General features: G+C 42.4%; 1 protein-coding gene across 1 annotated transcript; it reads right to left on the bottom strand.

The window, feature by feature from the left end:
- Positions 1 to 5,391: 5,391 nt before the first annotated feature.
- Positions 5,392 to 18,153, bottom strand: LOC139577643 (uncharacterized). The gene is made up of 7 exons (XM_071404786.1): positions 17,293 to 18,153; positions 10,391 to 10,521; positions 10,038 to 10,214; positions 8,068 to 8,220; positions 7,717 to 7,828; positions 7,437 to 7,564; positions 5,392 to 7,010 (listed from the first exon to the last, which is right to left on the bottom strand). The coding sequence occupies exons 1-7, from the start codon at positions 17,573 to 17,575 to the stop codon at positions 6,138 to 6,140; spliced, it is 1,857 nt and encodes a 618-aa protein (XP_071260887.1). The 5' UTR covers positions 17,576 to 18,153; the 3' UTR covers positions 5,392 to 6,137.
- Positions 18,154 to 26,596: the final 8,443 nt, after the last annotated feature.

Raw genomic sequence — 26,596 nt, forward strand, 5'->3', positions numbered from 1 at the left:
GTTCTGTTCTTTGGTTACTACATGATTCCATATGTGCCACTTCACAGCTTTGATGTCACCACCACCACTCCACAATGTAGAAAATAGCAAAAACAAAGATAAACCCTGGAATGAGTAGGTGTGTCCAAACTTCTAACTGGCACTGTATGTGTCGTTTGTTTTGCTCTAGAACACTCAGAAGCCTTGTCTGAAAGTACACTGGTACCAGTTTAATAAATGAATGGAAGTCTACAGTATATAGAAGTAGTTTGGTGCCTAAAAAAGGGGTTTAATGAGATAAATAAAATAGTTTCGTTTTTTGGTTATTCATTGTTAAGCCTACAACATGTTTAAACTTTCAGTCCGGTAGATACCATTAGTGATATGATACAGTGCACTGGCTGGCTCGTATGTGGGTCTGTGTGTGGATCTGGGAAAAGGGGTGTGTCTGTGGGAATCCACTGATGTTTGGCGTGCAGCACGTCGGCAGTGCTTGCTGGGACTTGTAGTGCAGCGCATCGCGGGCGGTATGGAAGCGGGCAAAAATGAATTGACAACCCAAATATTTGCGTTGGCCGGATAGAAATGTGTCACGGGTCAGATTTGGCCAGTGGGCCTTATGTTTGACACGTTCTAGATAGTCTGTTTTCCCAGTCATCTGTAGTGATTCACAGACAGCAATGTCATCTTGCGGTGATTTACAGTTTGTTGCAAGCCTCTTTCAGTACATCCACCTCTCCCTGGGAGAACTACAAACTGTTCTTAAGGTCTTGGACCTCTCTGGTCAGATCGTCCCTTTGTTAGTTGAGTCCACCAATATTTGGACAAGGGTCTCGAAGCTATTTTCCTGTTGCTGCAATTTCTTGTAGACGTGTTTTTGTTGATGTAAAAGATCACGTATGTGTCATAGTTAAACACTGTCCTCTCCACTACTCCAACCTTCTTTAACTTTGGGCGGCATTATGGTAGCAACGTAGGCTAACGCTGGTACTCCACGCAATTCCAGCCAGCACAGCTCGTAAAGCCGATGGAAATTGCAACAAGCAGCAGGGATTTGGGCTGCCGAGTGGCGCAGCAGTCTAAGGCACTGCATCTCAATGCAAAAGGCGTCACTATAGTACCTGGTTCGAATCCAGGCTGAATCACATTCGGCCGTGATTGGGAGTCCCATAGGGCAGCGCACAATTGTCCCAGCGTCGTCCGGGTTTGGCCGGAGTAGGCCGTCATTGTAAATAATAAATTGTGGGCTCTCCTTCTCCGTGGCCGACATAAGTAAGACATTTAAGCGTGTTAACCCTCACAAGGCTGCCGGCCCAGACGGCATCTCTAGCCGCAAGCGCAGACCAGCTGGCTGGTGTGTTAACGGACATATTTGATTTCTCCCTATCCCAGTCTGCTGTCCCAACATGCTTCAAGATGGCCAAAATTGTTCCCGTACCCAAGAAAGCAAAGTTAACTGAACTAAATGACTATCGCCCTGTGGCGCTCACTTCTGTCATCATGAAGTGCTTTGAGAGACTAGTCAAGGATTATATCACCTCTACCTTACCTGTCACCCTAGACCCACTTCAATTTGCTAACCGCCCCAATAGATCCACAGACGATGCAATCGCCATCGCACTGGCACTGCCCTATCCCATCTAGACAAGACGAATACCTATGTAAGAATGCTGTTCATTGACTATAGCTCAGCATTCAACACCATAGTACCCTCCAAGCTCAGCATTAAGCTCGAGGCCCTGGGTCTGAACACCGCCCTGTGCAACTGGGTCCTGGACTTCCTGACAGGCCGTCCCCAGGTGGTGAAGGTAGGAAACAACACCTCCACTTCGCTGAACCTCAACACTGGGGCCCCACAAGGGTGTGTGCTCAGCCCCCTCCTGTATTCCCTGTTCACACATGACTGCATGGCCACGCACACCTCCAACTCAATCATCAAGTTTGCAGACGATACAACAGTAGTAGACTTGATTACCAACAATGACGAGACAGCCTACAGGGAGGTGAGGGCTCTGGGAGTGTGGTGCCAGGAAAATAACCTCTCACTCAACGTCAAGAAAACAAAAGAGATGATCGTGGACTAAAGTAAAATAGCAGAGGGAGCACCCCCCTATCCACATCGACAGGACCGCAGTGGAGGTGGAAAGCTTCAAGTTCCTCGGCGTACACACCACTGAAAAACTGAAATGGTTCACCCACACAGACAGTGTGGTGAAGGCGGCGCAACAGCACCTCTTCAACCTCAGGAGGTTGAAGAAATTTGTCTTGGCACCTAAAACCCTCACAAACTTTTACAGATGCACAGTTGAGAACATCCTGTCGGGCTGTATCACCGCCTGGTACGGCAACTGCACCGTCCGCAACCACAGGGCTGTCCAGAGGATGGTACGGTCTGCCCAACGCGTCAACGGGGGCAAACTAACCTGCACTCCAGGACACCTACAGCACCCGATGTCACAGGAAGGCCAAAAAGATCATCAAGGACAACAACCACCCAAGCCATTGCCTGTTCACCCCGCTATCATCCAGAAGGCGAGGTCAGTACAGGTGAATCAAAGCTCAAACCGAGAGACTGAAAAACAGGTTCTATCTCAAGGCCATCAGACTGTTAAACAGCTATCACTAGTACATTAGAGGCTGCTGCCTCTTTACATAGACTTGAAATCACTGGCCACTTTAATAATGTTTACATATTTACAGTTGAAAACGGAAGTTTACATACACTTAGGTTGGAGTCATTAAACTATTTTTTCAACCACTCCACAAATTTCTTGTTAAGAAACTATAGTTTTAGCAAGTCGGTTAGGACATCTACATTGTGCATGACACAATTCATTTTTCCAACAATTGTTTACAGACAGATTATTTCACTTATAATTCACTGTATCACAATTCCAGTGGGTAAGAAGTTTACATAACCTAAGTTGACTGTGCCTTTAAACAGCTGTAGTCATGGCTTTATAAGTTTCTGATTGGCTAATTGACATAATTTGAGTCAATTGGAGGTGTACCTGTGGATGTATTTCAAGGCCTATCTTCAAACTAAGTGGCTCTTTGCTTGATATCATGGGAAAATAAAAAGAAAACAGCCAAGACCTCAGAAAAAAACCTCCACAAGTCTGGTTCATCCTTGGGAGCAATTTCCAAATGCCTGAAGGTACCACGTTCATCTGTACAAATAATAGTACGCAAGTATAAACACCATGGGACCAGGCAGCCGTCATACCGCTCAGGAAGGAGATGTGTTCTGTCTCCTAGAGATGAACGTACTTTGGCGCGAAAAGTGCAAATCAATCCCAGAACAACAGCCAAGGACCTTGTGAAGATGCTGGAGGAAACGGGTACAAATGTATCTATATCCACAGTAAAACAAGTCCTATATCGACATAACCTGAAAGGCCGCTTAGCAAGGAAGAAGCCACTGCTCCAAAACCGCCATAAAAAAGCCAGACTACAGTTTGCAACTGCACATGGGGACAAAGATCGTACTTTTTGGAGAAATGTCCTCTGGTCTGATGAAACGAAAATAGAACTGTTTGGCTATAATGACCATTGTTACGTTTGGAGGAAAAATTGGGAGACTTGCAAGCCGAAAAACACCATCCCATCCGTGAAGCACGGGGGTGGCAGCATCATGTTGTGGGGGTGCTTTGCTGCAGGAGGGACTGGTGCACTTCACAAAATAGATGGCATCATGAGGTAGGAAAATTATGTGGATATATTGAAGCAACATCTCAAGACATCAGTAAGGAAGTTAAAGCTTGGTCAGAAATGGGTCTTCCAAATGGACAATGACCCCAAGCATACTTCCAATGTTGTGGGAAAATGGCTTTAGGACAACAAAGTCAGGGTATTGGAGTGGCCATCACAAAGCCCTGACCTCAATCCTATAGAAAATTTGTGGGCAGAACTAAAAAAGTGTTTACGAGCAAGGAGGCCTACAAACCTGACTCAGTTAAACCAGCTTTGTCAGGAGGAATGGGCCAAAATTCACCCAACTTATTGTGGGAAGATTGTGGAAGGCTACCCGAAATGTTTGACACAAGTTAAACAATTTAAAGGCAATGCTACCAAATACTAATTGAGTGTATGTAAACTTCTGACCCACTGGGAATGTGATGAAAGAAATAAAATCTTAAATAAATCACTCTCTACTATTATTCTGACATTTCACATTCTTAAAATAAAGTGGTGATCCTAACTGACCTAAGACGGGACATTTTTACTAGGATTAAATGTCAGGAATTGTGAAAAACTGAGTTTAAATGTATTTGGCTAAGATGTATGTAAACTTCCGACTTCAACTGTATATACTGTATCTTAGTCTATGCCCTTCTGACATTGCTCGTCCATGAGATTTATATATTCTTAATTCCATTCCTTTACTTAGACTTGGGTGTATTGTTTATATGTTGTGAAATTGTTAGATATTACTGCACTGTTGGAGCTAGAAACACAAGCATTTCGCTACACCCCCAATACCATCTGCTGAACACGTGTATGTGACCAATAACATTTGATTTGATGAAGTCTCACAAACTCCCCTATGGCAGATAGATAAGGATGATAGATAGATAAGGATGCTGAGGGGAGCCTTTCTGAAAAAACTGTCCACATTTGATTTACAAAGTAACTGTCATATTTTATGCAACACTATTACACTAACCTCTATCACGATAACTTGCTGGGTTGAGGTTCCACTCCCCTCATCAACAGTGATTGGTTGGTCATCTCTGCATGTATTGTGTCCCACTGATTTCCCAAACTCCTGTGGCCTCCAATGAGATGTCCTTCACCTGAGTGATTGGGGTAAAAGAGGTGGTTAGGTTAACTACTGTCAATGCTCAACGGTATATTGTACACTATTGTAAGGTAACACTTCTCATCACTTCTTGATATACTATTTATTGATCGATGTATTACATTATTTTCAATTAGTAAATAATAGGAAATGCAGTAAATCAAGAATCTGGTTAGAAAATGATATTGTGTCTTTGTGCAAGATATCTGGTTAAGTAATCTGGTGAATTATTACATACAATCCAACTTTCCAAGACCCTTATGTGGTTAACAAATCTAAAGTCACACATGCACACAGGGGAACGGGGCGACAGGCACTGCAGCCTCGGTCTTCTGCAAAATGTACCTTTTGCCATTCCTCTGTATCGGTCGAGGATCTTGACAGTACTGGGACGACTGGCGGGGCCGCGCTATCGTGCCACCTTCAGTTCCAGTAGCTGTAGTTTCCTCCGCAATGCCCTGTTTTCTTTCTGGCTTTGAGTTACAGTGCCTTCGGAAAGTATTTTTCCACATTTTGTTACATTACAGCCTTATTCTAAAATGTGTTAAATAGTTTTTTTTCCTTCATCAATCCACACACACAATACCCCATAATAACAAAGCAAAAACAGGTTTTTAGAAATTATTGCTAATTTATTAAAAATATAAAACTGAAATATCACATTTACACAAGTATTCAGAGCCTTTACTCAGTACTTTGTTAAAGCACCTTTGGAAGCGATTACAGCCTTGAGTCTTCTTGGGTATAACACTACAAGCTTGGCACACCTGTATTTGGGGAGTTTCTCCCATTCATCTCTGCAGATCCTCTCAAGCTCTGTCAGGTTGCACAGCTATTTTCAGGTCTCCAGAAATGTTTGATCGGGTTCAAGTCCGGGCTCTGGCTGGGCCACTCAAGAACATTCAGACTTGTCCCAAAGCCACTCCTGCGTTGTCTTGGCTGTGTGCTTAGGGTCATTGTCCTGTTGGAAGATGAACCTTCACCCCACTCTGAGGTCCTGAGTGCTCTGGAGCAGGTTTTCATCAAGGATCTCTCTGTACTTTGCTCTGTTCATCTTTGCCTCGATCCTGACTAGTCTCCCAGTCCCTGCCAGGTGTCCTCCAGACGTGACGCTTGGCATTCAGGCCAGAGTTCAATCTTGGTTTCATCAGACCAGAGAATATTAAACTATACTTGTTCTAGCCTAGGTTTACTATCTCTCTAAAAACAGGTATTAACGCAAGCCTGTTTCAAATTAAAAGTTAAAGGGGTTAATGAGGGGTATGTGGTTAATTACCCTCTTATCCCTAGACACTTCACAAGATAACTATAATATGTCAGATAAAGACATCCCCTGTGTACATCTTAAGCCACACTGCTACGATTTCTCCCCATTGTGGACACTCCTATGTCTGATAAGGCTACTCAGGAAGGAGAAGCTCTTGTGACATAATTTGCACTTGAAGCTGTCTTTGGTGTGAACAGTCTGGTGCTGCTTCACATACCTTGCCTCAGCAAAGCGCTTCCCACACGTGGGGCAGGCATATGGCTTGTCGGCGTCCGTCCTAATGCTCGGCCTCCCACATTGTAACCCAATGACACCAGAGGAGGTAGAAGCAAGAGTTTTTGAGCTCCCTCCTTGACCTCTAGTCATTGTTTGGGTGTTGTTGGGATTGTGTGCTGTGTTATAGGCTAGGTACCTCTTATGGTGAACGCCCATCCTGACCCTGTCTGTATTGGTGGGGTAACCTTGAGGTAGCTGAGGAAGGCTAGACCCAGGTCCAGACCTTCTATGAACCCAGTCACCAGGCATTGGACGAGGCCCTGAAGGAGAAGACCGACTTGCTGATAGACTACCACCAGGTGGGGCTCCCGTCACTCTCTGTGAAGGCTGAAGCCCAGGGTGACCTGATCTGTTCATCATGGATACTGTGGTGTTTGTATCATAGGAACAGGAGGGTCTATCTCTATCAGCCCCAGACTGCAGACTGGATCCCTGACTGGAGCCTCTGTCTCTCTGATGACCACTAGGACTGAGGTTGTTCAGTCCTCCTGTCCACTGGTTGTGTTTTGTGTGGTGGTGGAGTCTCTGTCCCTCACGGTTGGGTCCTAGTTCCGACTCGGGAAGGAAGAGTGATGGCTCCAGATCCAGGGTTTTGATCCGGGGCCAGGGTTTGTGACCACCCACCTCAGAGGTCCAGTCTCTCCCGTCAGCAACACCAGATATCAGCAGGTCCTCATGGACTGCAGACTGTAAACACAAATTTAACAGAAAAGCATACAAGTTTATATAAGAAACTGCTGTACACACAGAAACATGATATTATAAAATGTTAACCACAGTCAAGTACCTAACAATATGGAGCCATTGGAGTTTATTATGAAACAATGTCCATGTGTGTTGAATCAAGAATGAAATATGTTTTGGTTCAACTGAGATAAGGGAAACTCAGTCTCTGCAATAATACAAAAATAACCAAGTCAGTCTGCACAGCTACACATTCTCTCCCCCCCGCATACGGACATCTCCCTGTTCCTGCAGACCAAATCTACACATCACCCTGCTGTCATAGAGACTAGGTTCGGTTGTTGTTTTGTGTTCGACTGTATTTTTCTGGTTGTGATTAACAGTGTTGTTCCCCAGCCCAGAGTTGAGAACGCTGTCCCATCCACTGACCTCCACTATGTCGCCTCTGGTCCTGGCCTGCTCAGTAATGTTGTCCCCTGGGCCCTTGGCTGCACCCGTCTGGGTCTGGAAATCCAAGATGGCCACCCAGTCTCTTCTGTTAGCCTCCAGCCAACCACCTGCAGAAGGAGGTATAGATATAGACTTTACAAACGTGGCAGAGAAAACACTACATATGGATTTTTGGGGGGTCAATTACCTGGTCAAGTTAAGATGTGTGTTTTTGTATGCAAATATAAGTTGCTCTATGCTGTAATTATTTCCCCCTTACCTTGCTCCCCCATCTTTAGTCCACTCAGCAGGTCAATGCTCTCTGGTTCATCTTCTATTGTCTCCTCTTTGACCAGCAGCAGATCAGGCTTCCAATCCTCCATGTCTACTGACTGTAAGAGATACAGAGTGAGAGGATGTTGGATCAAGAAATCTTATATGAGCACGCTGCTATGAAGCATCTTCTGATTGGGCAATGAGGGATTGCTATGAATAATATGCAAACATGTTAGTTTTTGATTACTTTACACACTTTCATGGTTTGATAAGACAACAGCACTTCGACTCTGAGAGGCTTTGTGGATACGAGCTGACCTAATACCATTCAGACAGTAGTTCACAGTGGGCTCACCTCAGTGAAACTGTGTGTGGTCCTGTGCTGCTCAGCTGGTTCCTCTGTGGGTTCAGGAGGAGGTGTAGTCTGGTTGTCCTCCATGACTATGGTCCCCTCAGGGTTACCCAGACCCTCCTCCTTCACCAGCAGCACCTCTGGACTCTCCTCCTCCTAGAAGAGACAGGTGGTACAGATTACAGACATACACTCCCTCAGGTACGTACACACACAGATAAACACACTTTCAACATGGAGTGTTTACCCATCCCCACTACGTTTGAGTCCTATACTGTAGTTACAGAATGACTTCATTGTTGTTAAACCCATCATGGTGGACATAAATATGATGTTGGTAAATATGAGTCAGATAAGTCAAAAGTCATCATCAGACAAACTTGACTAACCTATTCTGAATTGTACAGTAAGTGTAACTCTTTTGTTCGTGTGTAAGTATATTCATATTTAAGTGTATATTGATTATAAAGCGCTGGTGGGTGTATGCAGAATAGGGTGAGATCAGATGTGATGTATACTAAAGGGAGTCTCAATGAAAGTCTTAGAATAAAAAGTCCCATTTTGTGTTTATTAAACAAACAAGTTTTAAGTACACCATATGAAAACCACATGTACACATCTCAACAACAAAATTGATAACTTGCATACATTTTCTCATTAAAAATGTATTGGAAAAACATTTTGTAGTTTAATAGAAGTAATGAAATAGACATTTGTGAACATCATATAGCCTACACAGTACAAACACAATATGTAACATACTTTTTAGGCCTATATATGCCTTTATATATATCACACAATGTCTGGATGCAATATTCTACCCAGGAATGTTCAACACTGAAATATGTTACTCTTGTTATTCCAAATGTATCTGTGGATCTTTTCTGCTGACAATCGTGAGAATGTACATTTGTCTTTAATGCAGGGTTTGATGTAAACGTCAGAAGCTATTGAGTGGAATGTTTTTTCTGCTGGTGTATCCTGAGGTAGCTCCTCTCTGAAAACCTCTTCCCGCAGTGCGTACAGGCAAACGGCCTCTCTCGCGTATGGACCATATGGTGCCTCTTCAGCTGGTCCTGGCGGGAGAACCGCTTCTCACACTGGGGGCAGCTGTAGGGTTTTTCCCCTGAGTGGACCCTCTGGTGCCTTTTCAGGTCACCAGCCTGGGCGAAGCACACATGACACTGGGTACAGCTGTAGGGTTTCTCTCCAGTGTGGACCCTCTTGTGGATCTCCACCTTCTGCGGGCAGCTGAAGCCTTTGTTACAGAACATGCAGAGGAACCGTTTCTCTTTACTATTGCCTGATGTGGCTCCCCCTCCCTGAGCCTGGACTTTAGCACTGTCGTTTGTGTTCAATACCTGATCGAAAAGGATGTGGCTGTGTGAATCGGAAAGTGCCGTTGACGTGGACACTGGGTCGTGATACTTGAACGTGTGTACAAGGGAGTGGGTGGCGACATTTGGATTCGTCTCTAAGCTTTCCCTGTAATCTAAGAAATCTCTGCCCTGCGAGTGCCTGTCTCCTAGGTGACCTTTCCATGTGGAAGGACTGTCGCCCTCCAATTTCACAGTCACCTCATCTACGACTGAACCCTCACCTTTCTTATCTAGGCACCCTTCAGAGTATACACTACTACTGTACCGGTTCCATTCCCCTCTAGACAGATCAGTCTGTGTCTCTAAACCCAAGGATATGTTGCCAGGGTCCATCTCTGTAGTGTAAGAACAAGACAGATCATCACCACCAGTGTCTAACGTGTCACCATCTCCACGGGAATGACCCATCCTCTGTCTCTGGTGAAATACCGGTAGGTACTCTGAGCCAGGAGCAGGAGGACAGCCCAGTCTCCACAGCCCCAGTCTCTCTGGGTCTGATCTGTGGTCAGATCCTGTGTGTAAAAGCCTGTGTGTTACAGTTAAAGTCTCGGTGTCTGTCTCTGACTTGAGGACGGCGTTCGGCGTTCCACTGACCTCCGTGATGCTGCGTATGGTCCTGGCCTGGGGCACGGCGGTGAGGTCCTCCGTGGCTATAGGGGGCGCCACTCCAGCCGCTGCCTCAGTCTGGATGTCTCTGCTGTGCCGTGGGTCCTTCTCTCCTTTAGTCCTCTCCTGCTTGACCCCAGGACCTGCAGCCTCTGCATCCGGAGACTGACAAGAAGAGAGGAGGTTATTATCAGTACATGAGTTGAATTGGATAACAATGTGGTACTGAAGTATCAAAGTCCCCTATGGCAAATAAATGAATAGCTGAGGGCAGCCTTTCTGAAATTAAAATGGGCCACATTTGATGAACTGTAATGTTGATGTAATACTATTACACAAACCTCTATCACGATAACATGCTGGGTTGAGGTTCCACTCCCTTCATCAACAGTGATTGGTTGGTCATCTCGCCATGTGTTGTGTCCCGCTGGCTTCACAAAGTTCCTGTGGCCTCCAGTGAGATGTCCTTCACCTGAGAGGGTGATTGGGGGAAAAGAGGTGGTTAGGTTAGGTACTGTCAATGCTCAATGCTATATTGTGCACATGACAATGTCTACAAGTGGCAAGGATGTCCCTTCTTATAACTTCTTGATATACTATTTATTGATTGATTGTGTTCCATGCATCACATAATTTTTTATTGAGTATGACAATAGTAAATTCATTAACTCAATAATCTGGTTAGAATATGATTTTGTGTCTTTGTGTTAGAATAATGTATTCTTAATTGACCTGCCTAGTAAATATTTTTTTTTGCAAGATAGCTAAGTAATCAAGGGAACTATTACATCAGGCCCGGCCCCAGGCATAAGTGACATAAGCAGTTGCTTAGGCGGCCATCCACTAGTGCCGCCCCCCCAAAAAAAGTATAGAGTGCCGTGAGAAAGTATTGACACCCCTTGACTTTTCCCACATTAATTTGTGTTACAGCCTGAATTTAAAATTGACTAAATGTGGATCACTGGCCTACAAACAATACCCCATAATGTCAAAGTGGAATTATGTTTTTGTTTTTTTAAATAAAGAATACAAATTAAATAAAAAGTAATAGGTGTTCAAGCATAAATCAGTTCAGGAGTAAACATTTTCTTAACAAATCACAATACATTGCATGAACTCACTCTGTGTGCAATAATAGTGTTTAACATGATTTTTGAATGACTACCTCATCTCTGTACCCCACACATACAGATAATTGTAAAGTCTCAGTCGAGCAGTGAATTTAAAACACAGATTCAACCACAAAGACCAAGGAGGTTTTCCAATACCAATATACAAAAAATGACATTGAATATCCCTTTGAGCACGGCGAAGTTATTAATTACACTTTGAATGGTGTATCAATACACCCAGTCACTACAAAGAGACAGGTGTCCTTCCTAACTCAGTTGCCAGAGAGGAAGGAAACCGCTTATGCATTTCACCATGATTCCAACTGTGACTTTAAAACAGTTACAGAGTTTAATGGCTGTGATAGGAGAAAACTGAGGATGGATCAACAACATTGTAGTTACTCCACAATACTAATATAAATGACAAGAGTGAAAAGAAGGAAGCTTGTACAGAAACAAAAACAAACTCTAAAACATGTTTTCATTTTGTCATTATGTGGTAGTGTGTAGATTGGTGAGAAACAATTATAATTAAATCTATTTTGAATTCATGCTGTAACACAACAAAATGTGGAATAAGCCAAGGGGTAGGAATACATTCTGAAGGCACTCACCGGCCAGGTTATGAGGTATACCACAAAATGTGACAACGGAAAGGCAGGCTTCATCAGCGCCGCACACACCACTTTAAAATCTGGAGTAGAGGTCGACCGATTAATCGGAATGGCCGATTTCAAGTTTTCATAACAATCGGAAATGTTTTTTTGTTTTTTTTACACCTTTATTTAACTAGGCAAGTCAGTTAAGAACACGTTCTTATTTTCAATGACGGCCTAGGAACGGTGGCTTAACTGCCTTGTTCAGGGGACAGATTTTTACCTTGTCAGCTCGGGGATTCAATCTTGCAACCTTACAGTTAACTAGTCCAACACTCTAACCACCTGCCTCTCATTGCACTCCACGAGGAGCCTGCCTGTTACGCGAATGCAGTAAGAAGCCAAGGTAAGTTGCTAGCTAGCATTAAACTTATCTTATAAAAAACAATCAATCAATCATAATCACTAGTTAACTACACATGGTTGATGATATTACTAGTTTATCTAGCGTGTCCTGCGTTGCATATAATCGATGCGGTGCGCATTCGCGGAAAAAGGACTGCCGTTGCTCCAACGTGTACCTAACCATAAACATCAATGCCTTTCTTAAAATCAATACACAGAAGTATATATTTTTAAACCTGCATATTTAGCTAAAAGAAATCCAGGTTAGCAGGCATTAACCAGGTGAAATTGTGTCACTTCTCTTGCGTTCATTGCACGCAGAGTCAGGGTATATGCGATAATAATAAACGTTTAGTTTTTTCCGAAATGATAGTTTCCGTATTCGACCATATTAATGACCAAAGGCTCGTATTTCTGTGTGTTATAATTAAGTCTATGATTTGATAGAGCAGTCTGACTGAGCGATGGTAGGCAGCAGCAGGCTCGTAAGCATTCATTCAAACAGCACTTTCGTGCGTTTTGCCAGCAGCTCTTCACTGTGTTTCAAGCATTGCGCTGTTTATGACTTCAAGCCTATCAACTCCTGAGATTAGGCTGGTGTAACCGATGTGAAATGGCTAGCTAGTTAGCGGGGTGCACGCTAATAGCGTTTCAAACGTCACTCGCTCTGAGACTTGGAGTAGTTGTTCCCCTTGCTCTGCATGGGTAACGCTGCTTCGAGGGTGGCTGTTGTCGATGTGTTCCTGGTTCGAACCCAGGTAGGAGCGAGGAGATGGACGGAAGCTATACTGTTACACTGGCAATACTAAAGTGCCTATAAGAACATCCAATAGTCAAAGGTATATGGAATACAAATGGTAGAGAGAGAAATAGTTCTATAAATACTATAATAACTACAACCTAAAACCTCTTACCTTGGAATATTGAAGTCTCATGTTAAAAGGAACCACCAGCTTTCATATGCTCTCATGTTCTGAGCAAGGAACTTAAACCTTTTTTACATGGCACATGTTGCACTTTTACTTTCTTCTCCAACACTTTGTTTTTGCATTATTTAAACCAAATTGAACATGTTTCATTATTTATTTGAGGCTAAATTGTTTATTGATGTATTATATTAAGTTAAAATAAGTGTTAATTCAGTATTGTTGTAATTGTCATTATTACAAATAAAAATCGTCCGATTAATCGGTATCGGCTTTTTTTGGTCCTCCAATAATCGGCATCGGCGTTGAAAAGTCATAAATCGGTCGACCTCTAATCTGGAGGCAGTGCGCATTTTGAAAACATTTTCTATGTACCCCATGGCAAAATGTGTAAAATTGCAAGATATTAACTCTAAAATATTCTCGGGCCTTAACTTTTGCATAGGGCCTCCAAAAGGCTATGGCCAGCCCGACCTGCCGGAAAACGTGTGGCGAGACAGCATTTGCCCCAGTACTTTTGAACACCTTCCAAGCAGCAGCAGCAACAAATGCGTTTACCAGACATATTCATTAGTTAATGTCATGGAAAAATGTTTTTTAACTGAAAAGAAAGCAGACGTTTCTTATTGGACAAGCTTACATAGTACCTCCCCCAATTTCAGCCTATTTTCCTCCGTTTGTCTAGTGATGTGGTAGCCCGCATACTTGCTGTGACAGGTGGATTCACTTGTCAGTCACAGTGGTCTCCTAGCTACAGCCTACAGGGCATCATCAACCACGCCTCTCAACAACTAGTTTGGTTGCACCAGCACCTCGTCAAAGACAGTACAGTATGAAAATAGGCAGAAACTGTTTCTCCAATAGAAATCCCTGATCACGCTTGTAGGCGATGTCATTGCAACGTTGGCTAGCTTTACTCATACACAGAAACATGTCATCGGTTCTAACGGTGGTCTCGCGCCGTCAAATCAAAGACACTACTGTTAGGATTTATGTTTAAGCATAATAGCCTGTTAGCATATTGGTTGAAGAGGAATATTGTTTTGTTACACACATACACAAACTATACAGAGGGGTGTGGGTGTGTAGGTGTAAGGACTGACCAACACAGGCCATAAAAGTTGTGGACAGTCTGGAGAGGGGAGGGGTGCATCTCTCTAGACCAACCAGGAGGTTAGAATACTGGACAATACCATATTAGGAACTGTTTTAGTGTAGAATCGACAGACCCAATCTACCCAGCAACCAGATGTGAACAAAGGAACGCGCCAAGGGGCTTGGACAAAGGGCCGGCAAAGGGGGGCAAAGTCTAAACCAAGCCCAGTCTCTACTGTGATAGGCTAACAGACGCGTTGAAACTACGTCATCACGGTATAAGAACAGCTGTTTACGTACTTCTTGCCAGTTCTCTGTTCATCCTGCGCGGTGATACAGCGAACCCGTATATACGAAAATTGCATTTGCCATTCATTGTTTGCGGTAATTAAACATAATTAAAGAAAGTTAGTAGACCTTGCTTTTTATTTATCCTGACACCGGATGTGTTACACGCAGCGTTCACACTACTTTGATCTAAAGTTGTTTTTGTTCTCTAATCGACTTCTCAAACCCCGGCCTGGTCTGTTTGGTCTGCTTCGCAAGGGTTACCGGAAGTCTCGCAATGTTGCGTCTCGGTTTAGAAACTGTGACCTCGTTGTTTGGCTGTCCTTGCTATCATGGATCATTGGAACGGCCCTACCCCAATTGAAGTTGAAAGTTAAAATGGTTAGGACTTAAGGGTAGGGATGTCCCAATGATTTCGGATAGCACTAACCATTGTTTGACTCGCAATTTGCCTCGGTCTTCGCTCACGTCCTGTGGGACCAGACTTTGTGGCTGTGTTATCTAGTGTACACAGTATTCTCCTGCCTGCCTCAAGAGAGAGCGAACACACATTTTCATGGAAAACAGAGTATGTGGTAATAAAAGCCGTTATAAAAGCAGTTTAGTCGTTGTCCAAAACTAGGTAGAACGATCCAATCTATAGCTATAGTAGACTAGCTAGATAACATTAGCTAGATATGTTTATGCAGCCAGCAGCTAACGTTAATATTGATTTTTAGAAGTGGGGGGGACGCACTTTTTTTTTATCCAGTCAGATACACTCCAAATCAAATTGCGCCGAATACAACAGGTGTAGACCTTACAGTGAAATGTTTACTTCCAAGCCCTTAACCAACAATAAAAATAACTGTTAAGTAAAACTATATACGTGGGGGTGTTTTTTAATCTAAAAAAATAAATAGTTAAATAACAGTAGCGAGGCTATATACGGGGTACCGGTACAGAGTCAATGTGCGGGGGCACAGGTTAGTCGAGGTAACAGGTTAGTCGAGGTAACGTGTACATGTAGGTAGAGTTAAAGTGACTATGCATAGTCAATAAACAGAGAGTAGCAGCAGCATAACAGAGGGGAGGAGGAGGAGGGGGGGGGGTGACAACAATGCAAATAGTCTGGGTAGCCATTTGATTAGCTGTTCAGGAGTCTTATGGCTTGGGGGTAGAAGCTGTTAAGAAGCCTTTTGGACCTAGACTTGGCGCTCCAGTACCGCATGGTATAGTGGTCCTGGATGGCAGGAAGCTTGGCCCCAGTGATGTACTGGGCCGTACGTACTACCCTCTGTAGTGCCTTGCGGTCGGAGGCTGAGCAGTTGCCATACCAGGCAGTGATGCAACCAGTCAGGATGCTCTCGATGGTGCAGCTGTAGAACTTTTTGAGGATCTGAGGACCCATGCCAAATCTTTTCAGTCTCCTGAGGGGGAATAGGCTTTGTTCCAGAAGCATCCTACTCGACCGCTTGGAGGCGTCCGCATGGTCCTAAAGCACACCGTTGCCTTGTTTTGTATCACATTCCAATGATAAAACTGGGGGGGGCAAAAATGCAATTTCAGAATGTGGAGGGGACATATCCCCCCATCCCCTGTGAAAGTTGCGCCCCTGATTTAGACTCACTGAATACATGTGTTTGGCACAGGTAAAGAAGATGAAACAATCTACTGCTGCTACCCAAGGCTTAGGGATACTCACGTTCCTGAAAGGGTTAGTCAGCCAGTTTATTAGTCCAGAAAACTTTGTTGGCATATTGTTTTATTTATTATTATGTTTCTGGAGCAAGTTTCCCTGTCTTAAAAGTAAAATACAAATTCCACCACAGAGCAGTCTACACAGACAATATGAACACATTTGTCCAACCATAACAGATGGATAGCTAATGCAGATAGAGAGAATTTATGGATTCTAGCACCACCATAACTTTCTTAAATACAGAGACAGGCAGCCATCAGGGCATCAGTCTTTTTCGACTAGCTAGTCACGTGCATCGTGACCAAGGGTTGAACCCGAAGTAATTTAGAACCATTATTTTTTTTGTTCTGTTCCGACCAGCAAAATAAATTCCTGAACTGGTTCAAACCTAAGAAAAGTACCCGATTATATAGTTCCTTTCTGTTCCTTTTTAAACCTATGAAATATAATTTTGTTATTTTCCGGTTTTCTGTTCTGTTCCCTGAACCGGTTCCAACTTACTGATATGAACTGGTAATGCAGGTTTGGTTAGAATAGAGTGCAATAGAATGAGTAATAGTCAATAAAATATACTTAATGAAAAGGGGGGTATTATTTTCAATGAAACTTTAGGAAATAGTTGATTTAATGATTGAATATATGGATTTTACAGGCAATCAATTCCTACAGTGAGCGCCAGGAAACCAACTTCTGGTGGGATGGATGGAGACCAAGATAACACAGAGTTACTGGTTTTATGACTTACAAAAATTGTTACAAAGTCTGTGTATAGTGTTAAATGAAACCATGCCTTACATAAAGATAACATAATGAATAATTTCTGAAGAGCACTGTAATCAGACGAAGAAATAGGTTTTAAAACATTAAATTAAGACTTTCAAACCTGTCCTGAGTGTTTCCAATTCACATGACCTGACAAAATTCAAGCCCTATAGTCATAACATAGATGAAATGGGAAGCTATCTATAACAATCTTTTGTCATAGCCTACGAAGAGGACACAGAGTTTTACCTGACCAGGAAAAACTCTAAAACAACCAAAGCGTATATTGCATACTATCCAAAACTGACCAAGTCACAATTCTGTTTAACATCTGAACACATGCGCAGAGGGGAACGGGACAACTTATGCAAAATGTACCTTTTGCCATTCCTCTGTATCGGTCGAGGATCTTGACACTACTGGGACGACTGGCAAGGACCCGCTCTCTAATGGTCCTCTCTGCGCGCTCCCGTGACACCTTCAGTTCCAGTAGGTGTAGTTTCCTCCGCAATCCCCTGTTTTCTTTCTGGCTTTGAGACATTTCCAAACGAAACACTGCATAGTCGTCGTCTACGAGTTTACATATCTCTGCCACGGCTGCATTCGCTAGCACCTCCATGACGGAGGCTATTTGAGTGTGAAAACCCATACAGTTATCCATTAGCGGCTACCTAGCTAGCATTACCTAGCTAAATAACATCTATCAACCAAGTCCTGTCTCCAACGCGAGTTAAAGACTACCTGGGGTAAGTATGTAATGCTGTGCAGTTAACTTAGTAATATGTTGAGTTCCAAGATGTTAATAAACGTCTAAATAACAATACAACCGCTAACGTGGAAATGGTTATTGGTCACTGTTTACTTCCGTTTACTACTACTTCTTCTTCGATGACGTTTAAGGGCAGTTGGCATCCAATAAATGTTGCATTACTGCCACCTACTAGATAACTCCCTTATACTTTGCTTGAAAAAATGGTTTAATAATAATAATACAACAAATACACTACACTCACAAAAAAAACTCCACTATTTAAATCTATTTAGTCCTATGTCAGGCCAACAGCCTGAAAGGATGGGACACCACCACTCAACACACCCTGTAACTCTTCTGATGTCAAGTCTCGCACACCCAAATACCTCTCTGCAGCTGCCACCACAACCTCAATTTTCTGCAACTTACGTTCCACCCCTGCAGTACAGTTGATAACCATTGCTATAAATGCCAAAAATCCAATCTTATTGAAACACATCACTTATTGGTTTATTCCTCTGTACTGGTACAGATCTACTACTCACACCACTCCTCTCAGGATCCCTCCCCCTTGACCCATCTTCCTCTACTTTCTTCACTGCCTCAGCATATGTGACTCCCCACTTGGATTCGGTCTTATGTAGCAAAATTTGAACTTCAGTTTTTTACATTGGATAAAAGTAGCGACTCAGAGCTACAAAATGGTATATCATACACAGCATTTTTGAGTAACAATGGGAAAGTTGATACACTTGTAAACTCACCTTTGAGAAAACAGACTTTGAATGTTTTGGTACCAACTAGAGCTCTCCTTTGTCTACACCCATGCAGCATACACCCATTCAGCACCCTCTTAAGCCAGCCCCACCCATCTCTTTAAGAATTCACATGAGGTCATGTGCTAAAGACTGAAAGTGGTAGTAGCCTACAATAAGGAAACATTCCAGGTAAACAGAAAGTGTCCAGATCAACATATTTTATAAATATTAGATGAGGCTTAACCAGACACACTTGTTTAACAGTCTGATGGCCTTGAGATAGAAGCTGTTTTTCAGTCTCTCGGTCCCAGCTTTGATGCACCTGTACTGACCTCGCCTTCTGTATGATAGCGGGGTGAACAGGCAGTGACTCGGGTGGTGTAGGTGTCCTGGAGGGCAGGTAGTTTGCCCCCGGTGATGCGTTGTGCAGACCGCACTACCCATTTGTATTTAGTGAGTCTGCCAGATCAGAGGCAGTATGGATGGCCAGGGATATTCACTTGATAAGTGTTTGAATTGGACAATTTTCCTGTCAAAATGTAACAAGTACTTTTGGGTGTCAAGGAAAATGGAGTAAAAGTACATCCTTTTTTATTTATTTTTACAAATGTAGTGAAGTAACGTTGCCAAACATAAATAGTAAAGTCATGTACAGATACCATAAACTACTTAAGTAGTACTTTAAAGTATTTTTACATCACTGCCCAAATGCCTTCACACCAGCACATTAGCATACGTTATATACAGTCACACATGCACTTAACTTATGTATGGAATACTATGTGATAAGGCCATGCAACCTGAGTTGAAACCTGAGTGAGGTGCACATGTACAGTACATAAACAGATGCATGCGCCATATATTTATGTGGTGGACACTTGATACGGTCACATGATATTGTTGTGGTAGGTCACAAAATCATGTTACGACCACACATATCAATATTCATTTTATATATATCAATATTTTGCTAAGTGGTGATGGTCTCTACAGAAGGTGTAAACGGTACAGCCAAATGGTTACTTGCATAGCAGCAATATCAGAAATAGATAAATGTCAATATAAATAAAATACACAGTATGTACAAGAACAATATCAGTGATAGACGAGGTAGTTATATGCATACAAATCAGGGGTAAAGTGGCTCAGCAGCAGGATAAAAAAGATCAGATCTACTACTTACACTCCTTCTTGACCCATGTTCCTCTACTTTCTTCACTGCCTCAGCATATGCCAAATTCTGCACTACTCTAACCCTGGAAACCGCAACCTGCCTCTCTCGCACGGGACATTTCTGATCCCCAGCCCCATGGGCACCCCTACAATTGACACATACCACTACTTTCCCAATGCTACACATTCCTTTGTCTCATGCCCTTCTGCACACCTTGGACCCTCCCGCCTACACACTGCTGCCACATGCCCATGAGCTTGACACCTGTAATAACGGAATGTATTCGGCACAAAAGCTTGTACAGGATAACTTATATATCCTAACATCACTTTGTTGGGCAAAGACTCAACATCAACTCAAAAGAATAGACAATGACTTCTATTTAACCACTCTCGCCACCCTGTCTGCGTCGCACTTGTAAAGCAGCTGCTTCGTCTTGATATTCTTCTTTATCAAAAGCTACCGCGACGCTTTTCCATAAAAAAAAAACCGCGCCCCTCTTTGTCCCGGATTCACTCAGACGCTGTGCCCCCCCTCCTCCCCTCATGCGCGCTCGCTTTGACCCACATTCAAGTCTACTTCCGTTTACACTGAAAATAAATTATCTTATTTGTTGGCGTCAAAGCTCAAGGGGTGTGGTTAAATAAAAAAGGCAGGCGCGCTGTTCTTTGAATTACGGTACTGCTATACGGTGTGTTCGTAAATTCACTCTAGCTATCTACTCCGATTTTAGAGCACTTTCGTCTGAGTGTACCAGAACGCAGAATAACTGATGAATTTACTAACTAATTTACAAACCAATGAGGATTCGGAACTTAAAAGCCAATTATCTCATTATCATCTTTTTGCAGATAGAACCTTATAGTCCCAAGCTCTTACACATCAAATCTGTATATTTCAAGCTAAGAGCAAACTTGTTTAGACACAACAGTGTGTTGGCAAGAATAGTGCCGAAAAGTATATTATTTTATTCCATCTACTCAGTAAGGTAAATATTAGTGTCCTTGTTCTAGCCTAGGCTTACTGTCTCTAAAACAAGTATTTACACAAGCCTGTTTCAAATAAGTTAACAGAGGGTTAATAAGGAGTATGTGGTTAATTAGCCTCATAAACAGAAGTTAAAGGCCCATTGGCATCAAAAACATGACTTTCTGCGTTTTATATATATTTCCACACTGAGGTTGGAATAATACTGTGTAATTGTGAAAATTATGTTAATGCCCTTTTAGTGTAAGAGCTGTTTGAAAATACCGCCTGAAATCTCTGCCTGTTTTGGTGGGATGGAGTTTTGGCCTTCCATGGTGACATCACCATGCTGTAAATGAATTAATATATTGTTTAATAGAGGCGTTACTACAGACCCCCGTTCATTCCTGGGCTAGCTAAGCAAGCAACATTTATCTTGTTCATCAGTGATTAGGTTTTTGGAAAGAGCTTGACATCGGCAAGTCCTCATCCTGGTAAAGTTGTCAGTTGGACTACTGTCATCACCACTATAGATGGCACGCAACTCAAACAATATCTGGTTATAGCCATCTAGTTTAACACCTGAAAGTTTGTTTGTTAACCAGCCATATTGACGTGATGTTATTAGCTAGCTCTCCAATTTAATGTGGCCCATCAATCAATGTAGCCTATATCATGTCTGTCAGCAGCAATCGTGATTAAACACTCCTATAAACAATGTTGAAAAGGGGATCATGTTAGCTAACTTCCCTAGGTAGGCCTACATTGCTTGGGTCTACTTATATGTTTAGCCAACTGTACAAAGTTTTACATGGAATAATCAGAAATGTGTAGGTCTGACTATTCTCTTCAAGAGGTAATGATATTATGACCAAATAGTTAACATTTATTTAACAATCCCTTGAAAACGGCACAGTTGTAAATGGTTTTAGCAGAGCGGTGTCTCTCCTTGCCCCCCAGCAGGCAAATTGAAAGCTCTATACTTTTTTTCATTGAAAACGACCTAGAAACCAAGAAAGAGTTCCAAACCTCTGCCGATAACAGCTCATTTTCAGTTTTCCTCTACCCACTTAGACCACTGACAGTTCTAGCAAAATTCTTGAGAAATTGTTCTTTGTTTTTAAATTAAAACTGTCAAAAAGAAGCAATCACAGTAAGGTACCTAATTGTTACCCAGAAATTATTTGATATTTAGATAAAAATGGCAGCATTGGACCTTTAAAAGAATGTGACAAGTAATTTTGGAATATCAAGTAGAGGTGCAAATGCATTCATTTTTTATATTTTACCCCAGTTCTCACAAGACCTGAAGCCTTCATGCCATTTACTGCAAACAGCTTGAGGTCAAGGACTGTTTGTAAAGATCTCAAACCACAAATTAAAGATTTAGATAACTGAGTTCACAAGCTTTTCTTTTTTAAATAACAAACGGTTAAGAGGGACTTGACTTGAGCATGTTTTGGTCGTTGTTCCAGGTAGCCTAGCGGTTAAGAGCGTTGGACCAGTAACCTAAAAGAATCCCCAAGCAGACTAGGAGAAAAAATCTGTCGATGTGCCCTTGAGCAAGGCACTTGACCCTAATTTCTCCTGTAAGTCGCTCTTCCTAAGAGCGTCTGCTGAATCAGTGGTTCCTAAACTGTGGGGCTCAGTCTGTCTGGCTTTCAACATACTTTTGAAAGTTGTAATAGTAGAATGCACAAGGTGAAATCTCTAAATTGTTTAGTGCATCATCAGTATTCCTCTTGTCATGTTAGTCACTGCATACCTTAGACAGCTATTTAGAACTTGTCAGAAATGTCCAGATCAAGTAAGCCATGTCAGCTAACAATTTTTAGCCCATAGATTTTGTAGTAATGTTCGAGTCAATCAAATATCACAAATACATACATATTAGACATGGCAAAATATATAGAATTGCAAGAAACTTAGCTTTAAAGAGGCAAAATGTTCTCTCCGCCAACAAGAGGGGTGTGAACAGTCTGTCATGAACAGTGCTTGTACCCATAGAAATAGATGTGGTAGGTGCGGGATGTTCCCCAATGCTGGGTGGTGGGTGTGGGGGGGGCGGAGTGAAAAAGTTTGGGAACCCCTGTGCTAAATGACTTAAATATAAAAATGTAATGAACAAAGTGACATGGTGATGTAATTCAGTATAAATACAGCCAACTTTGAGTGTGTGAGTTGTGTGGCTGAGTGAGTCAATTGTTGAGTGGCAATGTTTGCAACAATTGGCATAGTTTGCCTTGGAAAAGCGCTTCCCACACGTGGGGCAGGTGTACGTCATAACGATCAGCCTCCCACATTGTGACCCAATGACACTCGAGGAGGTAGAAGCAGGAACCACCATCCTAGTCTTTGAGCTCCCTCCTCAAGCCATTGTTTGGGTGTTGTTGGGATTGTGTTATGTTATGGGCTAGGTTCTCCTTATATGTTCTCATGGTGAATGCCAATTCTGACCCTGTCTGTATTTGTGGGGTAACCTCTCGTGGACAGATTCATGTCTAAACGGCGAGAATCTGTCAATACTTGTGTAGAATGATGTGATTACGAGCAGCAGTAGTTCCTGGTTTGTGGTATTCATTGAATAAAAAATAAATCAACATTGGAAATTTGAGAAAATCGATGCTGCTGTAACCATAAGGGTTTGAAACCTAGAAGAAGACAGAGACGGGAGTGGCGAGAAGAATGTCATGTTGTCCTGCAAAGCATGGTAAGCGTCAAGATAGCTAAAATACAGACAATTGCTAGCTAGCTGTGTTTTACAGCTGTCAGTTTTACACGTAGCTAGATGGATAATGAACTAAACTGCAATTATCGTAAACCATTATTATCTAGCTACCTACGGTAGCTACCGTTGCAAGAAAAAGTATGTGAACCCTTTGGAATTACCTGGATATCTGCATAAATTGGTCAAAAAAATTTCTGATCTTCCTTTAAGTCACAACAATAAACAGTGTGCTTAAACTAATAACACACAAAATATTGTATTTTTCTTGACTATATTGAATACATAATTTAAACATTCACAGTGTAGGTTGGAAAAAGTATGTGAACCCCTAGGGTAATGACTTCTCCAAAAGATAACTGGAGTCAGGAGTCAGCTAACATGGAGTCTAATCAATGAGATGAGATTGGAGATGTTGGTTAGAGCTGCCCTGCAATATAAAACTCACAAAATGTGAGTTTGCTATTCACATGAAGCTTTGCCTGATGTGAACCATGCTTTGAACAAAAGAGATCTCAGAAGACCTAAGATAAAGAATTGTTGACTTGCATAAAGCTGGAAAGGGTTACAAAAGTATCTCTAAAATCCTTGATGTTCATCAGTCCACAGTAAGACAAAATGTCTATAAATGGAGAAGGTTCAGCACTGTTGCTACTTTCCCTAGGAGTGGCTTTCCTGCAAAGATGACTGCAAGAGCACATCGCATAATGCTCAATGAGGTTAAGAAGAATCCAAGAGTGTCAGCTAAAAGACTTACAGAAATCCCTGGAACATCCTAACATCTCTGTTGACGAGTCTGCAATACGTAAAACACTAAACAAGAATGGTGTTTATGGGAGGACACCACGGAAGAAGCCACTGCTGTCCAAAAAAAACATTGCTGCACATCTGAAGTTCGCAAAAGAGCACCTGGATGTTCCACAATGCTACTGGCAAAATATTCTGTGGACAGATTAAACTACATTTGAGTTGTTTGGAAGGAACACACAACACTATGTGTTGAGAAAAAAAGGCACAGCACACCAACATCAAAACCTCATCCCAACTAAAGTATGATGGAGGGAGCATCATGGTCTGGGCTGCTTTGCTGCCTCAGGGCCTGGACAGCTTGCTATCATCAACGGAAAAATTTATTCCCATGTTTATCAATACATTTTGTAGGAGAATGTTAGGCTATCTGTCCACCAATTGAAGCTCAACAGAAGTTGGGTGATGCAACAGGACAACGACCCAAAACACAGTAGTAAATCAATAACAGAATGGCTTCAACAGAAGAAAATACGCCTTCTGAAGTGGCCCAGTCAGAGTCCTGACCTCAACCCGATTGAGATGCGGTGGCATGACCTCGAACAGTTCACACCAGACATCCCAAGAATATTGCTGAACTGAAACAGTTTTGTAAAGAGGAATGGTCCAAAATTCCTCCTGACCGTTGTGCAGGTCTGATCCGCAACTACAGAAAACGTTTGGTTGAGGTTATTGCTGCCAAAGGAGGGTCAACCAGTTATTAAATCCAAGGGTTCACATACTTTTCCCACCCTGCACTGTGAATGTTTACATGGTGTGTTCAATAAAGACATGAAAACGTATAATCGTTTGTATGTTGTTAGACTAAGCAGACTGTTTGTCTATTGTTGTGACTTAGATAAAGATCAGATCAAATTATGACCAATTTATGCAGAAATCCAGGTTCTGTGAGAAGCCTTGGACCAGATGACGGCAGGCCTTGACTGCTGTGTCAACTCTGAGATGGCCAGGTTCAAATTATGGGCAAAGCACCTAAGCCACAGATCTGGGAACTCTTCAAAAGCCTTGATCATGTTTGTTGCATTGTCTGTGGTTATGCAGACCAGGTCTTTCTTGTTGATCCCCCAATCTTCCAGTCTATTCTCAAAAAACTCCCTGATGTTGTGAGCTGAGTGATCTTCTGGGAAGAACTGTGTTTCCAGGCAGTTTGATTCCAGTTGCCAGTCTGGAGTGAGGTAATGGATAGTGAAGCTGATGTAGGGTTGAGAGCACCCCCGCTTTCACTGGTCCAGAGGTCAGTAGTTGCAGCAAACCATGTGCCTTGAGCCAAACTTTTTCCAACATCAGCTTGAAACCTGGTTGTACAGGCTTATGTTTTCAGTTTTGGAAAATAATGTTTGTGATGGCACTCCGTAGGTAGGCACGGCAACCTTCATCGGCCTCAGAAAGCCAGGCCTCGCAACAATTTGAAATGGCATCATGTCCTTTGCAATGTAATATGAAAGGGCAGCAGTGAGGTTTTGAGCATTTTGATGTGGGTGCATCAGCAGCCTGCCTTATAAATGCTTGCTCGAGTGTGTGTCACAACTGGAGATGAGGGACCAGTAGCATCACTGGGTTTGCCTGCTGCACGCCCACTCTGTAAACTAGGGAATAGCAAATTTATTATTATTACTAGGGATGCACGATATAGTCGGTGAACATATCGGAATCGGACGATATTAGCTAAAAATGCCAACATCAGTATCAGCCCGATGTATAGTTTAACGCTGATGTGAAAAACCGATGTCAAAGCTGACGTGCACACCTATATAACATACACTACTGTTCAAAAGTTTGGGGTCACTTAGAAATGTCCTTGTTTTTGGAAGGAAAGCACATTTCTTTGTCCATTAAAATAACAAAATTGATCAGAAATACAATGTAGACATTGTTAATGTTGTAAATGACTATTGTAGCTGGAAACTGCTAATTTTTAATGGAATATCTACATAGGCGAACAGAGGCCCATTATCAGCAACCATCACTCCTGTGTTCCAATGGCACGTTGTGTTAGCTAATCCAAGTTTATCATTTTAAAAGGCTGATTGATCATTAGAAAACCCTTTTGCAATTACGTTAGCACAGCTGAAAACTGTTTTGATTAAAGAAGCAATAAAATTGGCCATCTTTAGACTAGTTGAGTATCTGGAGCATCAGCATTTGTGGGTTCGATTACAGGCTCAAAATGGCCAGAAACAAAGAACATTCTTCTGAAACTCGTCAGTCTATTCTTGTTCTGGGAAATTATGGCTATTCCATGCAAGAAATTGCCAAGAAACAATGCTGTGTACTACTCCCTTCACAGAACAGCGCAAACTGGCTCTAACCAGAATAGAAAGAGGAGAAGGAGGCCCTGGTGCACAACTGAGCAAGAGGACAAGCACATTAGACTGTCTGAAACGGATTTTGTTTTGACATTTTTTTGCTTCCATGAGCTAGCTAGAGGCGCGCGGGACAACTTTACCAGCATAATAGCATACGTATCGATGAATCGTTCTGACATATGAAATACGAGTGAT

This window comes from Salvelinus alpinus, chromosome 6 (assembly GCF_045679555.1).
Source record: "Salvelinus alpinus chromosome 6, SLU_Salpinus.1, whole genome shotgun sequence".
NCBI lineage: Eukaryota > Metazoa > Chordata > Actinopteri > Salmoniformes > Salmonidae > Salvelinus > Salvelinus alpinus.